Source organism: Hydra vulgaris, chromosome 15 (genome assembly GCF_038396675.1).
Source record: "Hydra vulgaris chromosome 15, alternate assembly HydraT2T_AEP".
NCBI classification, from domain to species: Eukaryota; Metazoa; Cnidaria; class Hydrozoa; order Anthoathecata; family Hydridae; genus Hydra; species Hydra vulgaris.
In genome coordinates, this window is record NC_088934.1 from 43939359 (window position 1) to 43960752 (window position 21394).

Consider the following 21394-nt stretch of genomic DNA (forward strand, 5'->3'; position numbering starts at 1 on the left):
TATAACATACATTTAAGCCTGTTCTTTAAGAATAACCAGCCCCGTCTTTACTAATGTCCAGCCTGGGCAGCTGCTGCAGGACCAGGACATTTGGAGAGGCCAGCAAGAAGTCAATTGTTTTTTTTAATTTATTAAAAAAAAACTTTTTTCAAATGAATGATAAAGATTTTAAAAATTGTAACTTTACTCTTTATAATCTATTTTTAAATCTTGAATCTATTTTTAAAAAAAGAAATTTTCTTGTATACATATTGTAAACAAAAATTAAGTCTCCTGAGGTATGGCAAAACGAATTTAAAAAAGAACTCTTTTTTTCTAAATTCTTTTTTTAAAAATAAAGTTAATTAAAAAACTTTTATAAGTAAAAATAACAGTGAAAACTCATCAAAACTTTTATATTAAAAAAATAAGTGATCAAGTAAAAGTCTGAAGTGATCAGTGAATAACATTAATATAGATGAGCTTACCAAGTAAATATCCGTAGGAAAAAGGATCAAAGAGGCAAACTTAATACAAATTGCGAACCTAAATGTTGTTGCGTCCTTGCCAAATTGCTAATATTTTTCGCAAAAAAACAATCTAATGTATTATTAAAAAGGCGGTGGATGCAACCTTGGACTTCATTTGTGTACGTAGCAAAAAATTAGCTCAGAATGTCGAAGCATTTTCTTCCGACCCTGTCAGGTAAATACGTCAAAATATTAGCATGTTAAGTTCATCACAAAAAATCACTAAAAAGAAAGGTCAACGCCACTGATTTTTCTAGGTCTGAAACCCGTAATAATACTGGAACTTTTTGACGCGCCTCAAAAGAGTTATTTATCTTAATTAGTTATGAGAGGTCACGGAGTAGCTAATATGCTAAATCTTGTCGAAAAGAAATTACAGATGCATTGCATCAACATAAGTGATTTCTGTGGGCAGTTGTATGATAATGGCTCCAATATGTGCTCATTTTAAGGAGTCAAATCTACTAAATGAATATGTTCAGTATGCCGGTCATTCTTTGAATCTGGTTGGTATTGCAGCATCTGAGTCTTGTGTTGCAGCTTCTTTATTTTTTGACTATCTTTAACAGCTAGATTTTTATTGTTTCAACGCATCGCTCGGAAGTGTTGATATCACAACTGGAAAAATGTGTAAAGGTTGTAAAAAGTCTCTCACAGACTACATGGTCTGCATGTGCAGATGCATGTTCTGCTCTTTAAATGGGTTTTTATTAGTTACAAGGTATAACTATTAGAACCAGTTTTTTCATGTTCTTTGTTGTCGATAGTACTTATATATTTGTATACTTAAAATATGCGTTTAAACTTTAGAGTAATCTTAAAAGAACCGCAAAATAAGAAAACACCACAGCCGAACGCGGTGTAGGGGCTATTATACTTCTCAGGATCAGCTGTAGACAGCCGTTATGAAAGTCATTTGGAGCGCAATTATGAAAAGACGCAATAAATTGAACAAAATGCTCCAAGTCGCTGAAATTGACTTAGGAGTGGTGAATGAACTGTACTTAATGATCCTCTGTCTATTTTTGTTCAAGAGATCAGATCGAATTTTGACAAATTTGAAAAAGAAGCTATGACATTGGTGGGCACCAACAAGTAATGGGTGATGCTTAAGTTACCGGACAAAATAAAAACGTCAATAACTTATTTATAAATGAAAAAAAAAAAATCATCATATTTTTTTTAAATAAAGTACTCATTTTTTAATAAAAATAAGTAATTTCCTAAATGAAAAAACACCACCATCTGCAATTGATCTCAATTTTACTCTGACGCCATTCATAAGCGGTTGTAAAAAATTTAAATCGATTTCTTGTATTTTTAATTTAATTCGATCAATCAATACTTGCTCTGTTGAAGCTTCCCCTTCTCTCTTGTAAACCCTCTGTGCCAAATACCCCCTAAAGTTTTCAATTGGTTGTGCTTGAGGCACATTTGGGGGATTGGATTCTTTATTAACGTAATAGACATATTGGTCAATCCAATTTAGAGAATCTTTAGAATATTAAGAACTTGCTAAATCAGGCCAAAATAAATAGTTAAAGTTACTTAAACTATTTATTTTGATACTTGTGTTACTGATACTTGTGAATGAATGGAAGAAGTCGTTTTTCTAAACATTTATCAATATAGATCGATGAATTAATTGCTACCTTGGAACTGCGAAACACTGGCTCGGGCATACCACGGCCAGATATGGCTATCCTCATTAATTGATTTCTTTTTTTTTTTTTATATATATTAGGTTTATTTACAAAAAATATTTTGAGTCGCTTTCGAAAAAATCCTCGTTCAGCTGCATTCAATCTCAATTTAAATAGTGTTTCAAATAATAAAGTTTATATTTTATAGAGCGTTTATGCCTACGCATGAAGCCACAAAAACAAATAATTAAATTTAGATTTGTTCGATAACTTCCGCATCACCCCTTACTCTGCTGACCAGAAACGAAAACGAGTGTTTAAACATCAACATGACGGATTGACGTTAATTAAGGCATAAGACTTTACTGGAAGAAGAAAAATGATTGCTGAGGTTAATATCATCACGAATTACAGTGTGTACACTGGATTTTTAGATGTTTGAGTTTTGACACTTACAGGTATTGTACAAACTCCAAACTTTTGTATGCTTATGCTTATATCAAAAAAGAATGTTTTGCAAAGAACTGGGGTGATTAGACCTTGGGAACAAAAAAACCCTAATTTTTAGGCCCACCCAGCCCTTAATGTGGGAGCAACGAGTTTATAAAATATTTTCTTTACTATTTTTATCTAAATTCATATTCATCAAAAAATTTCAAGTTTCATGCAATAATCTTTTAGCGTTCAGTTTTTATGACTCTCCAATGTTTACAGCCCCCTCAAATTGAGGGGGAATAAAACTTTATATGGTCATAGTTTTTGAAAAATAAGAGATTATTGCATGAAATTTGAAATTTGTTGATGAATATAAGTTTAGATAAAAATAGTAAAGAAAATATTTTATAAACTTTTTGCTCCCACATTAAGGGCCGGTGGGCCCAAAAATTAAGGTTTTTTTGTTCCCAAGCTTCAATCACCCCAATTCTTTGTAAAACATTATTTTTTGATATAAGCATAAACATACAAAAGTTTGGAGTTTGCAAAATGCCTGTAAGTGTCAAAACTCAAACATCTAAAAATCCAGTGTACACCACTAAATTTACTTTTAGTTGAGCTTGAAAGACAAAAGAAAGCTTATGTTCTATTTATCTTTTGTTTTGGATTTCTTGTCCATCTTCAAGATATGAATTCTGTTGCAATTGCATCGCACACCGTAGAGCTTTTAAAAATCTACAAAAACAATACGAAATTTATTTTCTTAATGAACGTCTGTATTTCAAGAGCTTTATTTCCACTTCCATTGATATTGGTAAAGGGATACCGGCGACCATGGAAACTTGTATCTACATTCCCTAATGTCGATGTTGTCCCAAGGACGTTTCTTTCTGCTGCTGTTACAAATTGTATAATAGGAAACAAAGATCTGATTTTCCAATACTTATTCTTTGGATTACCTTGTTATAATTAACACATTTACTTGATGGTTTTTGGTCTTATAAAGTAATTTATTATGTAAATTATATAAATAAATCGTGTTTACGTACAGATTTTAATGCGTGAGGGGGGAGGAGGAAGGGGAGGCTGGAGAGGCCGCAACCGTTATTTCGCTGGGGGGCCAGGATGACTCAATAACGGGCAAACAACAATTTACTTTATTTTTTATTTGTTTTTGTCTATAAGTCAAAACATTACAGTTACAAGCAAAACCTTAAAAGCAACTGAATATGGTGAAAGCCGCATTGTAGAAAAAATAAATTGCTAAATAAACATATAATTGTGAAAAATTGTTGTGTAAATATATTGCTTAATGAATATACTATTAAATCAATTAGTAAATGATTTAAATTTTCTAGAATTAAAAAAAAAATTATGAAAAAGTAGTTAAAAAGTTTTTATAAAACGATAAATTAATTGATTTTAAGTTTATTTAATTTGGAAGGGATTTTAAAAATACCTTTTCTGATTTTGTCAAAAAGCTCTGACTTTTAACATAATATTGTTAAACTGTCATATTAATACAGATTTAATTACTTTACTTAAGTTATATTAGCTAAGAAATTTAAAAACTTGAATAATCAACTTTTTAACCATTACTCAAAAGACAATATTTAATGTTTTGTAAATACTCTTTTACAAAATAATCTCTTTGCAACTTTAACCAAACTAACAAGAACCACAAAACGTTCTTCTACTCAACTTGATAAAATAGTTTTTATAGCAACTGTTATAGTACAGTTATAATATAGACTTTTTTTAACAGCAAACATTTTATAGTATTGCTTACAAATTTGAGGTGGAAAGAATTGATGTAGTATGCAGTTGTTATTGACCTGCCATTTGTATACAATACCTTTTGATGGAATTTATTCAATATTATGCTGTTGCTAACATTCAGAAATTTAAAAATTAATTTTAAAATAGCAAGAAATATATTTTAAGCTTTTTTATATATGTACTTTGTACCCAAGAATTGAAAAGGTTAGAGTTGAAAAAAGGTCAAATTAAAGCGCCTATACGATTTATTCATTTCTTAAATAAATGTTTATGATATATGACGTGATTTATTTCAGAGTAATGTCTTTTAGAATTAAAAAAAAAAAATTAGAATAACAATATATATATATATATATATATATTATATATATATATATATATATATATATATATATATATATATATATATATATTAAAATATTTTAAATGAGAAAATACAACTTTATAATGGAACTTGAAGTTTCATGCCATTCGGCAATCATCAGCCATATTATGATTGCCGAATGGCATGAAACTTCAAGTTCCATTATAAAGTTGTATTTTCTCATTTAAAATATTTTAATATTATTTGATCTATTTTTTTCAAAAAGATATTGATCACTCTTAAACAGACAAGAGTTGTATTTCCAGCAATATACAACATTTATCAATATATATATATATATATATATATATATATATATATATATATATATATATATATATATATATATATATATATATATATATATATATATATATATATATAGTATACGTGAGATAAGTTTTTTATAAAAATGGTCTGCCATATTGAATTTGAAATGAGCTAAGTTTTTAGTAAGATTTTGGAACAACAAAGTTTTGAAATTTCGTCGGGTATTGATGTTGGTAAAGTTAGAGTAAAATATATTAGGAGTAAAACTATGCTTTGACTTAACATGAAAAACATAACTTGGTATATATGAAGCTTATAAACATTGAGTGTATTAAGTTTTCTCAAAAGAGATTCCCCATCAGCAATGTTAACATCAATATACATCTACCTATGCATTTTTATTTATCACAATATATCAAATATTGCAATAAGAAAGATAGCTATGAATAAATAAAAAGTATATTATTTTTATAAACTCTATATTAGGACATGGTTTAGCTTTATATAACATTGAAATATCTGAGCAGATTTTATTCTTAATAGATTTAATATGATGTTCTATGGAATATTTTCATCTATCATTCTCTTTTACTAACTGTTTTATCATCTTTACTAGGTTTATGAAACAATACAAATTTAGGTTTTCTCTACATTTAATGAATGTTCATTACTTGTTTACTTATTTTTTTTAATAATTCTTCACTAAATATTCTAAATTGAGTTTTGATATTTTGAAAAATTGAGAAAAATGGAGACAAAATGTTTTCAGAATGTTTCAAATCATTTCCATGCTAAAATGCTTATTTTGTAATATTGTAAGGAAGAAGGCACACACAATTTTGGTTATAGAAATAACGATGCATGTTTGTTTCTAAATATTTTCAAATGCTGTTAGATTCAAAATTTGATAGCAAATTCTTTTTATTGATAATGCTTTGATAACAGAATTGTTTTTTTATTAATAGTATTTTTATATTATTTATTTATTGTTTTTTATTTATTATATTTTTAATGATAGTTTTTTATTGATAGTAATTAACAAAATAAAGCGTGCGAAAATGTCGAATGTTCGAACTTCATTAATAAATTGTCGAGCTTTATGGAATAAATCTTGGGCATACTCAAAGAATAACCAAAAGAATATATCAGCTGTATATACAAGAGAGATTTCTACCTCAATGCGAGTATTTGGAGAAATAAAGGATGAAAAAATAAATAAAAATAGCGCCACAAATGTTAACAATATAAATATTAAGGATGAGAACAAGCCTTCAAAGTTAAAACAAACTGGTAAATTAGCTAAAATATTTGCAGAATATGGAACAACAGCTGTAGTTTTTCATACAGCAATTTCATTGACATCACTTGGATTATCATATACAGCAGTTAGTAGGTATGCTAAATATATTTAGAATTATCCAAGTCATTTTAAAATTTAATGCATATCTTATTTTGTTGTTGTTAAATTAGAAAAAAATATTTTCGAAATTAATGTATTATAAAATGTACTTGATATATATATATATATATATATATATATATATATATATATATAATATATATATATATATATTTATAAATATATTTATATATATATATATATATTTATCAAGTACATTTTATAATACAATAATGGTTATTCTATATCAAATCACCTAAAGGCTCCCAGGGTACCACCTCAGATTTGACCACACACAGATCTTATGAAAAAAATACAATCCAGAAAATTTCAGCTTGATTGATCGATTTGTTCAAAAGTTATGATTGAATTAAAAATGACTAAAATCCAAAAAATTTGTGTATCAGGAGCTTACAGCAGTTTTTTTCGATCTTTGACAAACCCTAACTTTTTAAATAAAGATGGTGATCACCTGAAATTTTGTAGAGTAATAGTTTTTCACCCAAATAATCCATTATTGCAGTTGTTTTTGACTGATTTTTTACAGCTTTTGAGTTATTGTACCTTAAAGTTGCTAATTATTGCAACATAAATATTTTTTCGAACTTTAACATGTTACAGTTTAATACTTACTTAAAGAAAGTGGATTTTTTTGTTACCTTTGTGTACTTAGGGTCACCACTTGTTAGAATAATCAAAATTATGCATTAAAAATTAATTTAGCAAATGCAGCAGCCTATTGAAAAATCACTTTTTTTAAAAATTATGATAAATTACATTGACTTTGCTGGCATAGAAAATAGCGTAAACTGTTGAAATAAATTATGAAACTTTTTAATGTTGAGGTTCTATATATAGACAATCACCAAAAAAAATTTAAAGACCTATACTCTATCTTATGACATGATTGTAGCCTTTTGAGAGTGATGATATTTTCAAAAGGAGAATGTTATTAGACTATGAGCTAGCCTTAGGTCATAGTCTAATAATTAGTCATAGGGATGACAGCAGTATATTTTTTATTCATCTGTGAATGAATATATTCAGTTTTTTTTTTAATGACATAATGTCTTAATTTGTACTAATAATAATTACATAATCAGTGTCATAATCAGCGTCTGATATTTGTTAGTTTCTTTGAGATCTAATATGTTCATGTCTTTTTTAAACTTTTAAGATTAGTAATAAAAATAAAAAAATAGTAAAAAATGACAAAAAAATGTTGTGTGGGGAAAGTTTTAAATGAAGATTGCAACAAAATGTATTATTGTAGAATGATTGGAAGAATAAAACTAAAAGATATTGTGAACACAGATGTTGAAGTTTTAATTCAAAGAATTGGACACACTTTTGAACTAAATGAGAAGATATGTTTTCACCATGAAAAAGTCTATATTTCTAGATATGAAGCGCTTCAAAAATACTGCTGTGATCCGTTTAAAGTCCACAAGAAAAAAATTATTAAGGAATTGTGTAAAGTCAATTCTTTAACAGCAAGTCAACTTAAGATCAAACCTGGTCAAAAACTTTGCACTAACTGTTTGATTAAATTCAAAATTGAACAAGTTACAAGAAAATTTAGTCAAGAAGATGAAGACAAAGATGTTGATGATGAGGAGTTTAGTTCTTCAGACCTAAATAAGACAGTTTTAAATAAGAGTGCTTCTTTACTAGAAATATCTGGAAATGTAAGTAAACGTGACAAATTAGAATATGGAAAGCAAAAAGTTAAAAAACTGGAAACAAGTATGACAAACCTAGTAGCATCAGCACTGAATATAGAGCCAAAAGAAATAATATTTGAGAAAAAAGCAAAAGTGCATTAACTGTAATGATTTAGACAAACTTTTAGATGCAATAAAGGAAAAAGAAAAAATCAGTTTGAATGAAGAAAAAGTTCAGTTACCAATATTAACTCCTGATAGTTGGTCAATTAAAAAAACTTGCAATGTATTTTCAGTTTCAGACCATCTTGTTAAGAAAGCCAGAAAGCTGAAAAATGAAAAGGGAATACTTGCTAAACCTGAGGCTAAAAAAGGACATCCTTTGGAGGATATTGTTAAGCAAAGAGTCATTGAAATATATAAATTTGACAAATACACTAAACAATGTCCAGGCAAAAAAAGACTTTGTTTCTGTGCGTATAAATAATGTTAAAGTTCATAAACAAAAACGCATAATATTAGTTCGTTTAAAAGAACTTCATCTGGAATTTAAGAAGTTAAACCCTGAACACAAAGTTGGATTCAGCAAGTTCTGTGAACTAAGGCCAAAGTGGTGCCTTACTGTTAATAGTAGTGGAAGCTACTCAGTTTGTATATGTTCTTACCATCAAAATGCTAAGTTGATGTGCTCTGCCCTACCTAACAGCCATTTAATATATTACAAAGATTTAATAAAAGTTTGTGTTTGTAATATAGATAGTCGAAACTGCATGTTTCATCTATGTTCCAACTGCCCTGGTAAAATAAATTTGAAGACTTACTTGGAAAATGTGTTTGAAAAGAATGATTTTGATTTTGATGATCAGATCACGTATAAACAATGGGTGTCAACTGACCGAACTGCACTTATTATAGTCCAAACAACCATTAGTGAATTTATTGAAACTTTAAGTGAAACTTTGTATGACCTTTGTTACCACCACTTTATCAAAGAAACACAGTCTTCCTACTTATCAGAGGCAAAACAAACATTAGACCAATATACCTGCATTATTCTGACGGATTTTGCAGAAAACTATAGTTTTCTTGTACAAGATGCTATACAAGGGTTTTACTGGCAAGCTGATCAAGCTACCTTACACCCATTTGCTGTTTATTACAAAGATGAAAAAGATCACCTTAAATGTGAATGCTATTGTTTAATTTCTGACCATCTTTGTCATATCCAATCAGCAGTCCATTGTTTTCTCACAAAGTTGCTCCCTTTGGTCAAAACCAAACTACCCACAGTGAATAAAGTTAAATACTTCAGTGATGGTGCTGCGTCACAGTATAAAAACTACAAATGTCTAATAAACTTAATTTATCACATTGTAGATCACCAAATAAATGCTGAGCATTCTTTGCTACGTCACATGGCAAAAGTCCATGTGATGGAATAGGAGGTACTATAAAAAGATAAGCAGCAAAAGCTAGTCTACGAGCAACAATTACAAATCAGATTCTCACACCACAAGATCTGTTTACATGGGCTCAAAAAAACATCAAAGGTGTTAACATATTTTATCTTTTTGATGAAAACAAAAGGAACAAGAAGCTATCACTGTTTTGTACCAGATGGAGAGAAATTGTTTTTACGAAGAATCTCTAGTGATACTGTCTATGATACTCATGTGTTAAATGATGTTAATTTGATTTAAAAAAATCCTTCAAATTTTCAACCCGGTAAATATATTGCATGCTTTTACAATGAAGAATGATACATAGGGCTTGTGGTTGATATTTGTAATGAAAACCAAGACGTTAATGTGAAGTTTATGCAAAGAAACAAATTAAATTTAAAATGGACAAACAATGCACGATCAAGTCAGTGTTGGGTTCCAAGATAATATGTCAAATAAGTGTTCCATTGATTAAAAGTATAAGTGCTTGTGACTATATTCTTGTTAGTAATGACTATGACAGTATTATGAGTTATATAAATCAGAGATAAACTAATTAGTTTTATATATACATACTTTTTCTTTTAACTGATTATTTTACTCTTTAAATACACTTTTTTATAGCATAGTTTGTATAAAATTTAAGGTATAAACTTTAGTTCTCCTTTTAAAAATATCATCACTTTCAAAAGGCTACAATCATGTCATAAGATAGAGTATAGGTCTTTAAATTTTTTTTGGTGATTGTCTATATATAGAACCTCAACATTAAAAAGTTTCATAATTTATTTCAACTGTTTATGCTACTGTCTATGCCAGCAAAGTCAATGTAACTTGTCATAATTTATAAAAAAAGTGATTTTTTAATAGGCTGCTGCATGCGCTAAACTAATTTTTAATGCATATTATTCTAATAAGTGGTGACCCTAAGTACACAAAGGTAACAAAAAAATCTACTTTCTGTTAGTAAGTATTAAACTGTAACATGTTAAAGTTCGAAAAAATATTTATAATGTTGCAATATTTAGCAACTTTAAGGTACAATAACTCAAAAGCTGTTAAAAATCAGTCAAAAACAACTGCAATAATGGATTATTTAGGTGAAAAACTATTACTCTACAAAATTTCAGGTGATCACCATCTTTATTTAAAAAGTTATGGTTTGTCAAAGATCAAAAAAAACTGCTGTAAGCTCCTGATACACAAATTTTTCGGATTTTGGTCATTTTTAATTCAATCATAACTTTTGAACAAATCGGTCAATCAAGCTGAAATTTTCTGGATTGTATTTTTTTCATAAGATCTGTGTGTGGTCAAAGTTTAAAGCAAATCTGAGATGGTACCCTGGCGAACTTTCAAAAAACTAGGTGATTTGATATGGAATAATCCTATATATATATATATATATATATATATATATATATATATATATATATATATATATATATATATATATATATATATATATATATATATATATATATATATATATATATATATATATATATATATATATATATATATATATATATATATATATATATATATATATATATATATATATATATATATATATATATATATATATATATATATATATATATGTATTAATATATATATATATATATATATATATATATATATATATATATATATGTATTAATATATATATATATATATATATATATATATATATATATATATATATATATATATATATATATATATATATATATATATATATATATATATATATATATATAAAATATAACGTAATATATAGAGGCATTTTTCGTTATAACTTTTTCACTTATTATACGGAGTCAGTATAAATTTAGTTTGTATTCTCTTTGGGAATATCATATGAATAAAACATTAAATAAATACATTTATATTTTATAACAGTTTAACAACTATAATAGTTGCTATTATCTATTTACTATTTCAATTTTAGTGGGATAGACATTGTTGCTTTACTTCAGAAGCTTAACTTAATAACCGATGTTACTACAGAATCAAAAATTGCAACTGGTGCTAGCACATTTGTAATTGCATATGCATGTCATAAAGTATTAATGCCAGTTCGAATATTTCTTACTGCAACCTGTACTCCATTCATTGTAAAAAAACTACGCACTATTGGGATTTTGAAAACTCCAGATAATAAAAATATATCTTGAAATTATAATAATTAAAAAGTATAGTTTTTGTGATTAGTATTTTTTCTTATATTAGAAATTTTTATTTTTCAATAGCATATCTATTTGTGTGACATTTTTCTTGAAAAAGATATTTTTTAATAGTTTTTTAAGTATATAATAAGGAGATGTTTTCTAAATAATATTTTGCTTTTTATGTTATTTTTAGTGAAAATTTTGCACTTTTTTTATTTACATAAGAAAATGAAATATCTATTTCTATTACATTTAATGCAATAATGTTCGACAAATATATATTCAATATATTTTAATGTTCAAACTAGACTTTGTAGCATTGTAAAAATTTGGGTACCAGAGGTTTGTTTTACGTAGTTTTAATAAGATTTATTTAAGATATATAACTATTTATAATGTTAGATTTGGGGATATTCAAAGCAATAAATAGTGTGAATATATTGAATTGTTTCATATTCGTAAACATATATTGTATAATTTTATATAAAATAATTTTTATACCAAACATTATTTTTATTAATTATAAAAATAAGCTTATTGTTTTTATACAAATATAACTTTTAGGAGCTTAATTTAATTTTTAAATTTTTTTAGAAACTATTTTTTAAAAACTAGTATACGCTAGATTTTGTTGCAATTAAAAAGACATAACAAAGGATAGATTTAATAAGAAAGAAATATTTGACAAGTTAAAACATTTTTCTTTATAGTTTATGTTTGATTTCTTTGTTTGGTATTATCTTATGACTGTAAAAAAATGGGCTTCGTTTGTGTTTATTGCCGAAAGACGAGTTACTAGCATTAGTCAAAAACATTTGAAATGGCTTCAATGTAAATGTAAATTGCACACTCAAATAATTTGCTCACAAGCATCCTGCAATTCAAAGCAGTTCAATCAAGTTCCAACAATTTCAAACAAAATCTCCATTAACGAACATTTGCAAGACATTAAAGTCAACTCTTATAAAAACAATGAAAAAAGCAGTTTAATGAAAGTTTTTGCTGAATTTGGGTTAACTGCTGTGATATTTCATTCAACTGTAGGTTTAATTTCTATTATCGGATGGTATATGCTAGTGAGAAGGTAACTTGTGTTATTAATATTCTATTATTTACAAATTATTGAATATATGTGACTTATATTGATAAAGAGCATGTATTAATGGCATAAATTGCATTAAGAAAAATAATACAAATAGAAAATAACAAAAGACAGGGCGCGACAAATCGACAAACATGCAAATTTTTGTTAAAAAAAAACAACGAATGTCACGATGTTTAAACAAACGTCGCGTTACTTTTTGCGTTGAGTTTCTTTTTGCATATGCAAACCTTGTTGTTTGCTTAAAATTGTTAAAAAAGAAGGCATTACTTCATCAATTTTTTTTCCAAATAATTTTGCGATTGATAGTTTTTTGTTTATTATAAAAAACACATGTTTATAATAAAAAACAATTAGTTACTAAAATTTAAAATGGATTTTAAAGCCTTTAAAAGAAAGTTTTGTAAAAATTATACAATTATACATTATAAAAAATTTAAGTAATTAAAAATAATTTAAAAGTTTAAGTAATTAAAGAGGGTAATAGTGATTTATTTTTAATTTAAAAAAATTAAAAGTAAATAACTATTACCCTCCTTTTAATATATTTAAATTTTTAATCTGTAAAACATGCTTCTCTATAAATTACTTTATAGAAAAGCAGATTGCCAGACATCCTGCAAAATTCAAAGAATTAAATGAATTTTGCAAAAGTCAAGGAATTTTGATTGATTTTATCAGAAAATCAGATCATTTTTATAAGAGTCAGGGAAAATGAATATACAAATTTGCTGGCCACCCTGATAATATACATTTACATAAATTACACCCATATTAAGACGAACAAATGCATTATTATATTAACCATGGTATTATCTAATTATTAGTAAATTAAAACTCAAGCTGGTATAGAAGAACAAGTTTGCTATTGTAAAGTTAAAAAGATTTTCTAACAATAAAAACTTCAGTACAATCAATAATACCAACAGGGTTTAAACTTTTTTTCAAAAATATTTTTTAAGTTATTCTTTATTGCTCCACAAATTAGCCAAAAATCTGATTAGCAAATCTAGCAAAAAATTGGTATTATTATTTTTAAGATATTACACTATTACAGGTCCATTGCAGAAAAGCAGTATCTTTATTTGATGGGCTTTGTTTTAGCTTTATGAGCACAATATTAAGATGATCCTCCAACAACAATCGCAAGTGAACTAAGTTTTAATTTTTTTGAAGAGGGACGTCAACATTCTTTAAGATAAGACTAATAAAAATTCTATTGTTTGTCTAATGTTAGATAAGTAATGCTTATTTTTTCAAGTTCAATAGTTCAATTAAGTTTTGTGCTGCATTAATTGAAAGTAAAAAGTTTAAAATTCTGCTTTATAAATATTGTGTTGATAATATTTAAAAATAGTAGACTTATTATTAGGTAGTTTGGTGTCATAATGTATTTTCTGAGTATAGTTATCAAGACTTATATCACAGATGATGGTATTGATAGTCAAATGATTGTCGTTTTTTACATAAAGCTTCATTGGACACTTTTCTCTTCACTTTTTTAGATTGAACTAGAAATTGGAGTTATGAAATCAGATGGACTAGGCTTATCTATTAGCTTTAATCCAGGTTTCTATGTCTTCTACTTTTAAAAATTAATTTTCTAAAAGAAACTTTATAAACTTTAAATCCACATGAGTTTTCTTATCTTTTTGAGTAACTAGCTACACAACAACTTATTGAAATATTTTAATTCTTGTTAAAAAATAAAAAAGTGAATAATTTCCTAACAAAACATAAAAGTATTACAATGTTTTTACTGGAAAATTTCCGAATATTTGTTTTTTTTTTGCCTACAAGTATGCACACATCTTTTTTTGAATACGAGAATGCAAACATTCGCAAGTCATCTATAACGTGCTTTTTTTAGGATTTTCTTATTTTTCTTAAAGTAATGTTTATTTACATATTAAAAATGCTTTTAAAAGTTTTGAAAAATTTTTTTTGCTGAAATATATGTAATCTAATAGAATATATAGAATTATTATGTTTATTATAGTTTTCATTTTTTATTGTGTCTTTAACAACGTCAATAGTATGATATTTTTATTAACTTATTATTAAATACTTAATATATTATTTTTTTTAGTTTTGAAAAAGAAAAAACAATTTTATTTTATATTTAGCTCCCTTTTGTTTTAATTTTTTCAAGTTTAAAATAAATTTATACGTTTTTTTATTTGCAAATAAATTTAGTGAATTAAATTGAGAAAAGTTTATTATTTAGTATCAATGGATAACAATCTACAATCATTAGGTCATTGCATATTAATTATCATTAATTTGCGTGACTTTGCAAATGTGTAAAAAATTGGTTTGAAGAAATAAAAATTTATTAAATTTCATAGGCATCTTTGATATCTAATGACTTATTTACTAGAATAAAAATTATTTGAAAATAAAACTTCCTTATATGACATATATCTCTTAAATTAGATGTTCGTTATTAAATAAAGATACAAACGTCAACATTCATTAAAAAAACTTCCAGCTTAGAAATACTGGCTCCTCTTAGAAAAGTATTATTTTATTAAACACTTAATAAGAATAATTTTATATATAATTTTATATATTAACTGGATGTCATTCTTCTGGTAGTTTCCTCTTACAACCAATAAAATAATGTTTTTTTACTTAAACTGGTTGTCTTGAAAACAGTAAGATAGTAAAAAACATGTCGGTCATTCCTTGTAAAATGATATGTTGTGTCTTTGAAATGATTGCTGCACCAAAAGAAGTTTTTATTTAAATATACAAAATTTTTTATCTAGACCTATCCTGCAAAAATTGGTAAACAGCTTTTTATATCCTAAAATTTAACAGTGAAAGAATATATATTTTCAAATGTTACCATATTAAGCTTGAAATAAAAAATGAAATAAAAAAACTTAGAAATTACGTCCAAATTAATTGAAGTTTAAGACAAAATAGCAAATGTCTATTTTTACTAAATGCTTTTTCCACAAACTAACAGGTGTTCACTTGAAATCTGGAATAATTTTAAATGGTCATAACACATTTAATGTTATATATATTTCTTTAAATACTAAACTTTTAAAAAAAGACCATTTAAGACTTAATTAAGAAAATATTCATTGATTTTCAATTATTTCTTTTTATAGAATCTAGTCGAGACTTTATTGATTTAGAAAGACGTTTTACAGGTTCTTAGTCGATTTTTAAAAACAATAATCTTTCTCTTGAGCTGTTCAGGATTTTCTGCTTGACATCCATTTTTATAAACTAATCCTTGATAAATCCTTGAAAACTAATAATTACTGAAAAATAATAATTTATTACAATAATTATAGCATAATTATATAACATGATACTATATATATAATTATATGACATAATACTACATAAAATTATCTAATTATTTAACAATAAATTATATATATAATAATATAAAAACAATATAAAATTATATAACAATACAATATACAATAAAACTAATAATTTATAAACTAATTGCCTTATAAACTAAGAATTGATCAAAAATCCTCAGTGTGCCTTGATTTTAGAACAACAAAAAATTTCAATAAAGTGTTCCACATTTAGTCTTTGCCATTAGTTTTTGATTATCAGTTCCAACTTGAATTTTCATTTTCTTTCTTTTTTGAATATCGGACTTTCTTTTTATGATTTTATGAGCATATGAAGCTGAAATTCTGAATAACTAAGTGTTTTATGAAAGGATACACTATCATGCTGATCAGACATTAGTTTTAAGGCATACACTTTTTTCTGAGGCATTTTAATAGCTCTTTTTTTTATCCATACTGTATATTAGGGTTATAACTTTTTAACTATTTGTAAAATAATTAATTTTCTGTCATAAATCAATGAACTTTTGCTCAAAAGTAATTAAAATTCTGATTAATTTTCAAAAAAAGTCACCCAAAACACAAAATTTTCAAAATGTTATAAAAGTAGTGTTTGCAGGCAGTAGCATTATGACTTTCTGAAGCCTAGAATTTTTTTGAACCTTATGGAACTTTCTGGAATTTTCTGGACTGTTCTGGATGTTTTTAGAAATCTCTGAAACTTTCTAGAGCTTTCTGCAGTCTTCTAGAAGTTTATGGAAATTAGTAAGATTTAGACTATAAAAGCTGTATTCATTTTATATACGAATCTGTATTCGCCAGTTGTTAGTCAAATAATATAGAAGTACAATAGCACTTATATTTATTATTATTACCTTAAAGAAATACATTCAAGTAATATCTTCTATCATAATGTCTTATAAGAAAAGTGCAAAGGATAGTTTGGGTATACAACTGAGAAGGCTGCTAGTTCAAAAACTATCCCCATCCATAAGAAGAAAAAGGTTCTTGAAGCCTACTTTAACAACAGTAAAAGCAGCAATGTCAACATCCAAATTAGAGTCTAGGGTAGAATGTCACAGACCTTCACAGTCTGGTATATTCAGTTCAAGTATTAAAGAAGCTGTTAACCTTATAAAATAAATAAAGAAATTATATTTAGAAAGCTGGCCACTACACTTTGATAGTAAATGTATTAGTTGCCAAGAATATCAAGTGTTAGTGTTGAAGAATAAACAAAGAGAAGTTGAGTTACAAGCACTAGATCTACCAAATGGAAAAGCAGATACCTTTGTTAAAGGTATAACAGCTATTTTCAATAAATATAGTTTATGGAAGAGTATATAGATAATTGTAGTGGATTTGCGAATGTAAACACTGGAAGGAATGGAATTGTCTGTCAGTTACAAAGACGTTTTACTAAAAAGAAACTGGAAGAACTATAATTCATTGGTTGTCAACATCATGTTCTTGACTGAGTTTGTCATGTAGTAATGGATGAAGAATTTGTAGAAAACAATGTCTCCCAATATCAAATATCAATTTATCCTGAAACTTGTAAAGTACTACAAACAGCTCAGAAAGAATTTTAAAAATGGTAATGGAGTGATTGCTGAAACAGCAGGATGGCATGATGATATGAAATTTTTATTTTATTTAACTGGTTTTCAACTTTTTTTTTGAAGAATCTGGAGTATTTCCCAAAGTGAGGTTTCAGAAAATACCTAAATTAAATAATGCAAGATAGAATTCCTAAGCAACACTAGCTCTTTTAGCATTTATTCTTCTACTAGAAAAAAGAGACTCATTACTCAACATTTGTAGAATTATCTCTTACAGATGGGTGGACCATTGATTTACTAACCAAATATGGAATGCAGATCGTTATCGGGAGCTATGTAGCAGCTTGCACGGTCATGAAAAAGCATTAAACTCAGTGAAAAAGTTTTGAAATCAGGAACCATTAAGACTGGAAATTCCCAGAACAAATCAAGATCTTTTGATATCTGTAAAAATAACCATCAGCTTAGATTTATTTTTTCTAACAAAGCATAAGAATTGTATATTTCGCTTTAATTAAGCTGAATACAACACAATATTTTTTTGAAACATACAGTAATTTTTCGTACTAGTAGAATTATTTAAGATTATAATTTTATATTTATTAGTAACTTCGAGTGTTATGATGTAACAATAACTGTTAAATACTTAAAAACTACATCATAACTCTCCAATTTATAAAATTAGAATTAAAAAATAACAATCACAAAATTATTTGAAGTTTTATCCATACGCATATACGGTAAATTCGAATTTTTGGTTCGTGGGTGACCTTTTTCAACAAGAAAATCGAATTAATGTTTTTTTCATTACTTTTGTACAGATAATTCATTAATTTATGATCCAGGAACATGGGGCCACATGAAAAAAAATGAAAAAACAACAACAAACCTTTGAACAAATTTCCTAAAAAAAACTTTGTTTACCCTAGTTTATGGAACTGCAAATACATTTAAATCAAATACAAATACAAATATTTAAGTAATTTTTTTTATTAAATACAATACGAATACAAATACGCCAAAATAGCTCATTTTTACCAAATTCAAATACAAATACGTATTTGACTCCAAACTTGGTTAAGGTGGGTTTGACATCATTTGTTCTTTTAATGACATAACATATATTTTAACTTTAAGTTTTAACTTAAAGGATTTAACTATATCATTATTCTATTTACGCTAAATGATGTTTGATTGTTATTACATATACATTTTAAATGTTTTTTTTTAATGAGTTCTGTATAATTTGTTTATTTTAAATGCATTTTAAAGAAATGGGTATTATTTTTTAAGTTATTCTTAAGCCATCCGTAGTCAAGGGCGTTAAATGCTTATACTTACCTCAGTAACTTCGAATTATTTTTTTTATTCTTGTTATATATATATATATATATATATATATATATATATATATATATATATATATATATATATATATATATATGTATATATAACAAGAATAAAATCTCTATATATTTTTTTTTACTAATTTATTATTGCTCTGTTCTTTAAGAACATTGAGCACTGTATTTGTAAAATACACTGACATAATTTACATATATATATATATATATATATATATATATATATATATATATATATATATATATATATATATATATATATATATATATATATATATATATATATATATATATTATATATATATATATTTATATATATTATATATATATATTATATATATATTATATATATATTATATATATATTATATATATATATTATATATATATTATATATATATATATATATATATATATATATATATATATATAGATATATATATATATATATATATATATATATATATATATATATATATATATATATATATATATATATATATATACACTATTTTAATTTATTTATAAATATTTATTTAAATATTTTTAGTGGCTTGGACGTACCTAGTTTACTGAGTGAATACAATATGCTACCCATATCTATGCTGAATTCTAGTTATTCTGGTGCTGCAAGTGCGTTTGTTATAGCCTATGCATGTCATACCGCTATACTTCCGTTCCGAGCATTTATAACCATATTCTGTACACCGCTTATCGTTAAAAGGTTTCATGTTTTAGGGATTTTTTCCCAAAAAATTAAATAACTTTGATGTTTTCGGAAAGATAAGAAAATCTCAAGTTTTTACTACGAATATATTTATTATATTTATAGAATTTGAAATTCTTTTTATAATGTCAGTGGTGTAGCTACAAATTCCTTACCCCCCTTCCGTCCTTCTTATCCGCAATATTTTCATTGGAAGCCCCAATGAAAATTTTCTTAAGAAAAATCTGTGCATTATTGAAAGGATTTTAAAAAGATCCTGTAACCCTCTTTCCTCCGTTTTTTGCAGGGGTGTGCTCCCCTCTAGTTACAGCACTGTATAATATGGAAACAGGAGATATTTACTTATTATTTCTCAGTAGAAACGTTATATAATAGATCACGTTGTTTTTTCGTAAATGTTTAGAATTTAATGACTGAAAATAAGAATTGAATGGAACTTATAAATAAATAAGTTATTATATAATTATGGCGTTACCAAAAAAGTTCATTAGAATGGATATAAAAGTATTAGTTCAATTTATAATTTGTCGGGGATTGTGCAAATCCGCATATATATATATATATATATATATATATATATATATATATATATATATATATATATATATATATATATATATATATATATATATATATATATATATATATATATATATATATATATATATATATATATATATATATATATATATATATATATATATATATATATATATATATATATATATATATATATATATATATATATATATATATATATATATATATATATATATATATATATATATATATATAGATATATATATAGATATATATATATATATATATATATATATATATATATATATATATATATATATATATATATATATGTATATATATATATATATATATATGTATATATATATATATGTGTGTGTGTGTATGTATATATATATATGTGTGTATATATATATGTGTGTGTGTATATATATAAATATATATATATATATATATATATATATATATATATATATATGTATATGTATATAGTTAGTATTTATTGCTGTAACTGGATTAACCAGTGAGAATGCTTTTAAGCACACTGTGACAGCCGCTTCAATCGATTGTTGTTCGTCCAACAGTCGAATACTCCTTTAAAGGAGTTTACAGACGATGATTTTACTAGTTTCAAGGGCAATGAGTTCCATAAGTTTGCCGATCTATTGTAAAAGAAATTATGCCTTTGCAGATTTTTTGTTGTTTCCCTGTAATACTTGCAACAGTGATCTCTAATATGATTTTGAACAGTTTGTATGTTATGTTCTGTTTTATTAATGTTGTTCATTATTTTAAATAGTTGGATCGTATCACCTCTTTCTCTTCGTTTAGTTAGAGTTGTCAATTTAAAAAATTTTAATCGGTCTTCATAACTGAAAAACCTAATTAATTTAATCAGTTTGGTGGCTCGACGCTGAACTTGTTCAATTACTTTACCTTTTTGGTACGGGGACCATACTGGAACTCTAGAAATGGACGAATAAAGGTTACGTATAGTGATTAAAGTAAATGACAGTCCAATCTTGCAAACGATTTTTTAATTCGACCTAACATTCTATTTGCATTATTTGTTACAGAAATAACTTGATCTTTCCA

At 25.7% G+C, this 21394-nt stretch overlaps 1 protein-coding gene and 1 long non-coding RNA gene across 2 annotated transcripts; both read left to right on the forward strand.

Moving 5' to 3' along the window:
- Nucleotides 1-6022: 6022 nt before the first annotated feature.
- LOC100197889 (protein FAM210B, mitochondrial) lies at nucleotides 6023-12117 on the forward strand. Its single transcript, XM_065819156.1, has 2 exons — nucleotides 6023-6393; nucleotides 11460-12117. The coding sequence occupies exons 1-2, from the start codon at nucleotides 6059-6061 to the stop codon at nucleotides 11683-11685; spliced, it is 561 nt and encodes a 186-aa protein (XP_065675228.1). The 5' UTR covers nucleotides 6023-6058; the 3' UTR covers nucleotides 11686-12117.
- Nucleotides 12118-12387: 270 nt separating this feature from the next.
- LOC136091458 (uncharacterized) lies at nucleotides 12388-19814 on the forward strand. Its single transcript, XR_010644002.1, has 2 exons — nucleotides 12388-12763; nucleotides 19583-19814. It is a non-coding gene; the product is annotated as an uncharacterized LOC136091458 (long non-coding RNA).
- The last annotated feature ends 1580 nt before the right edge of the window (nucleotides 19815-21394 follow it).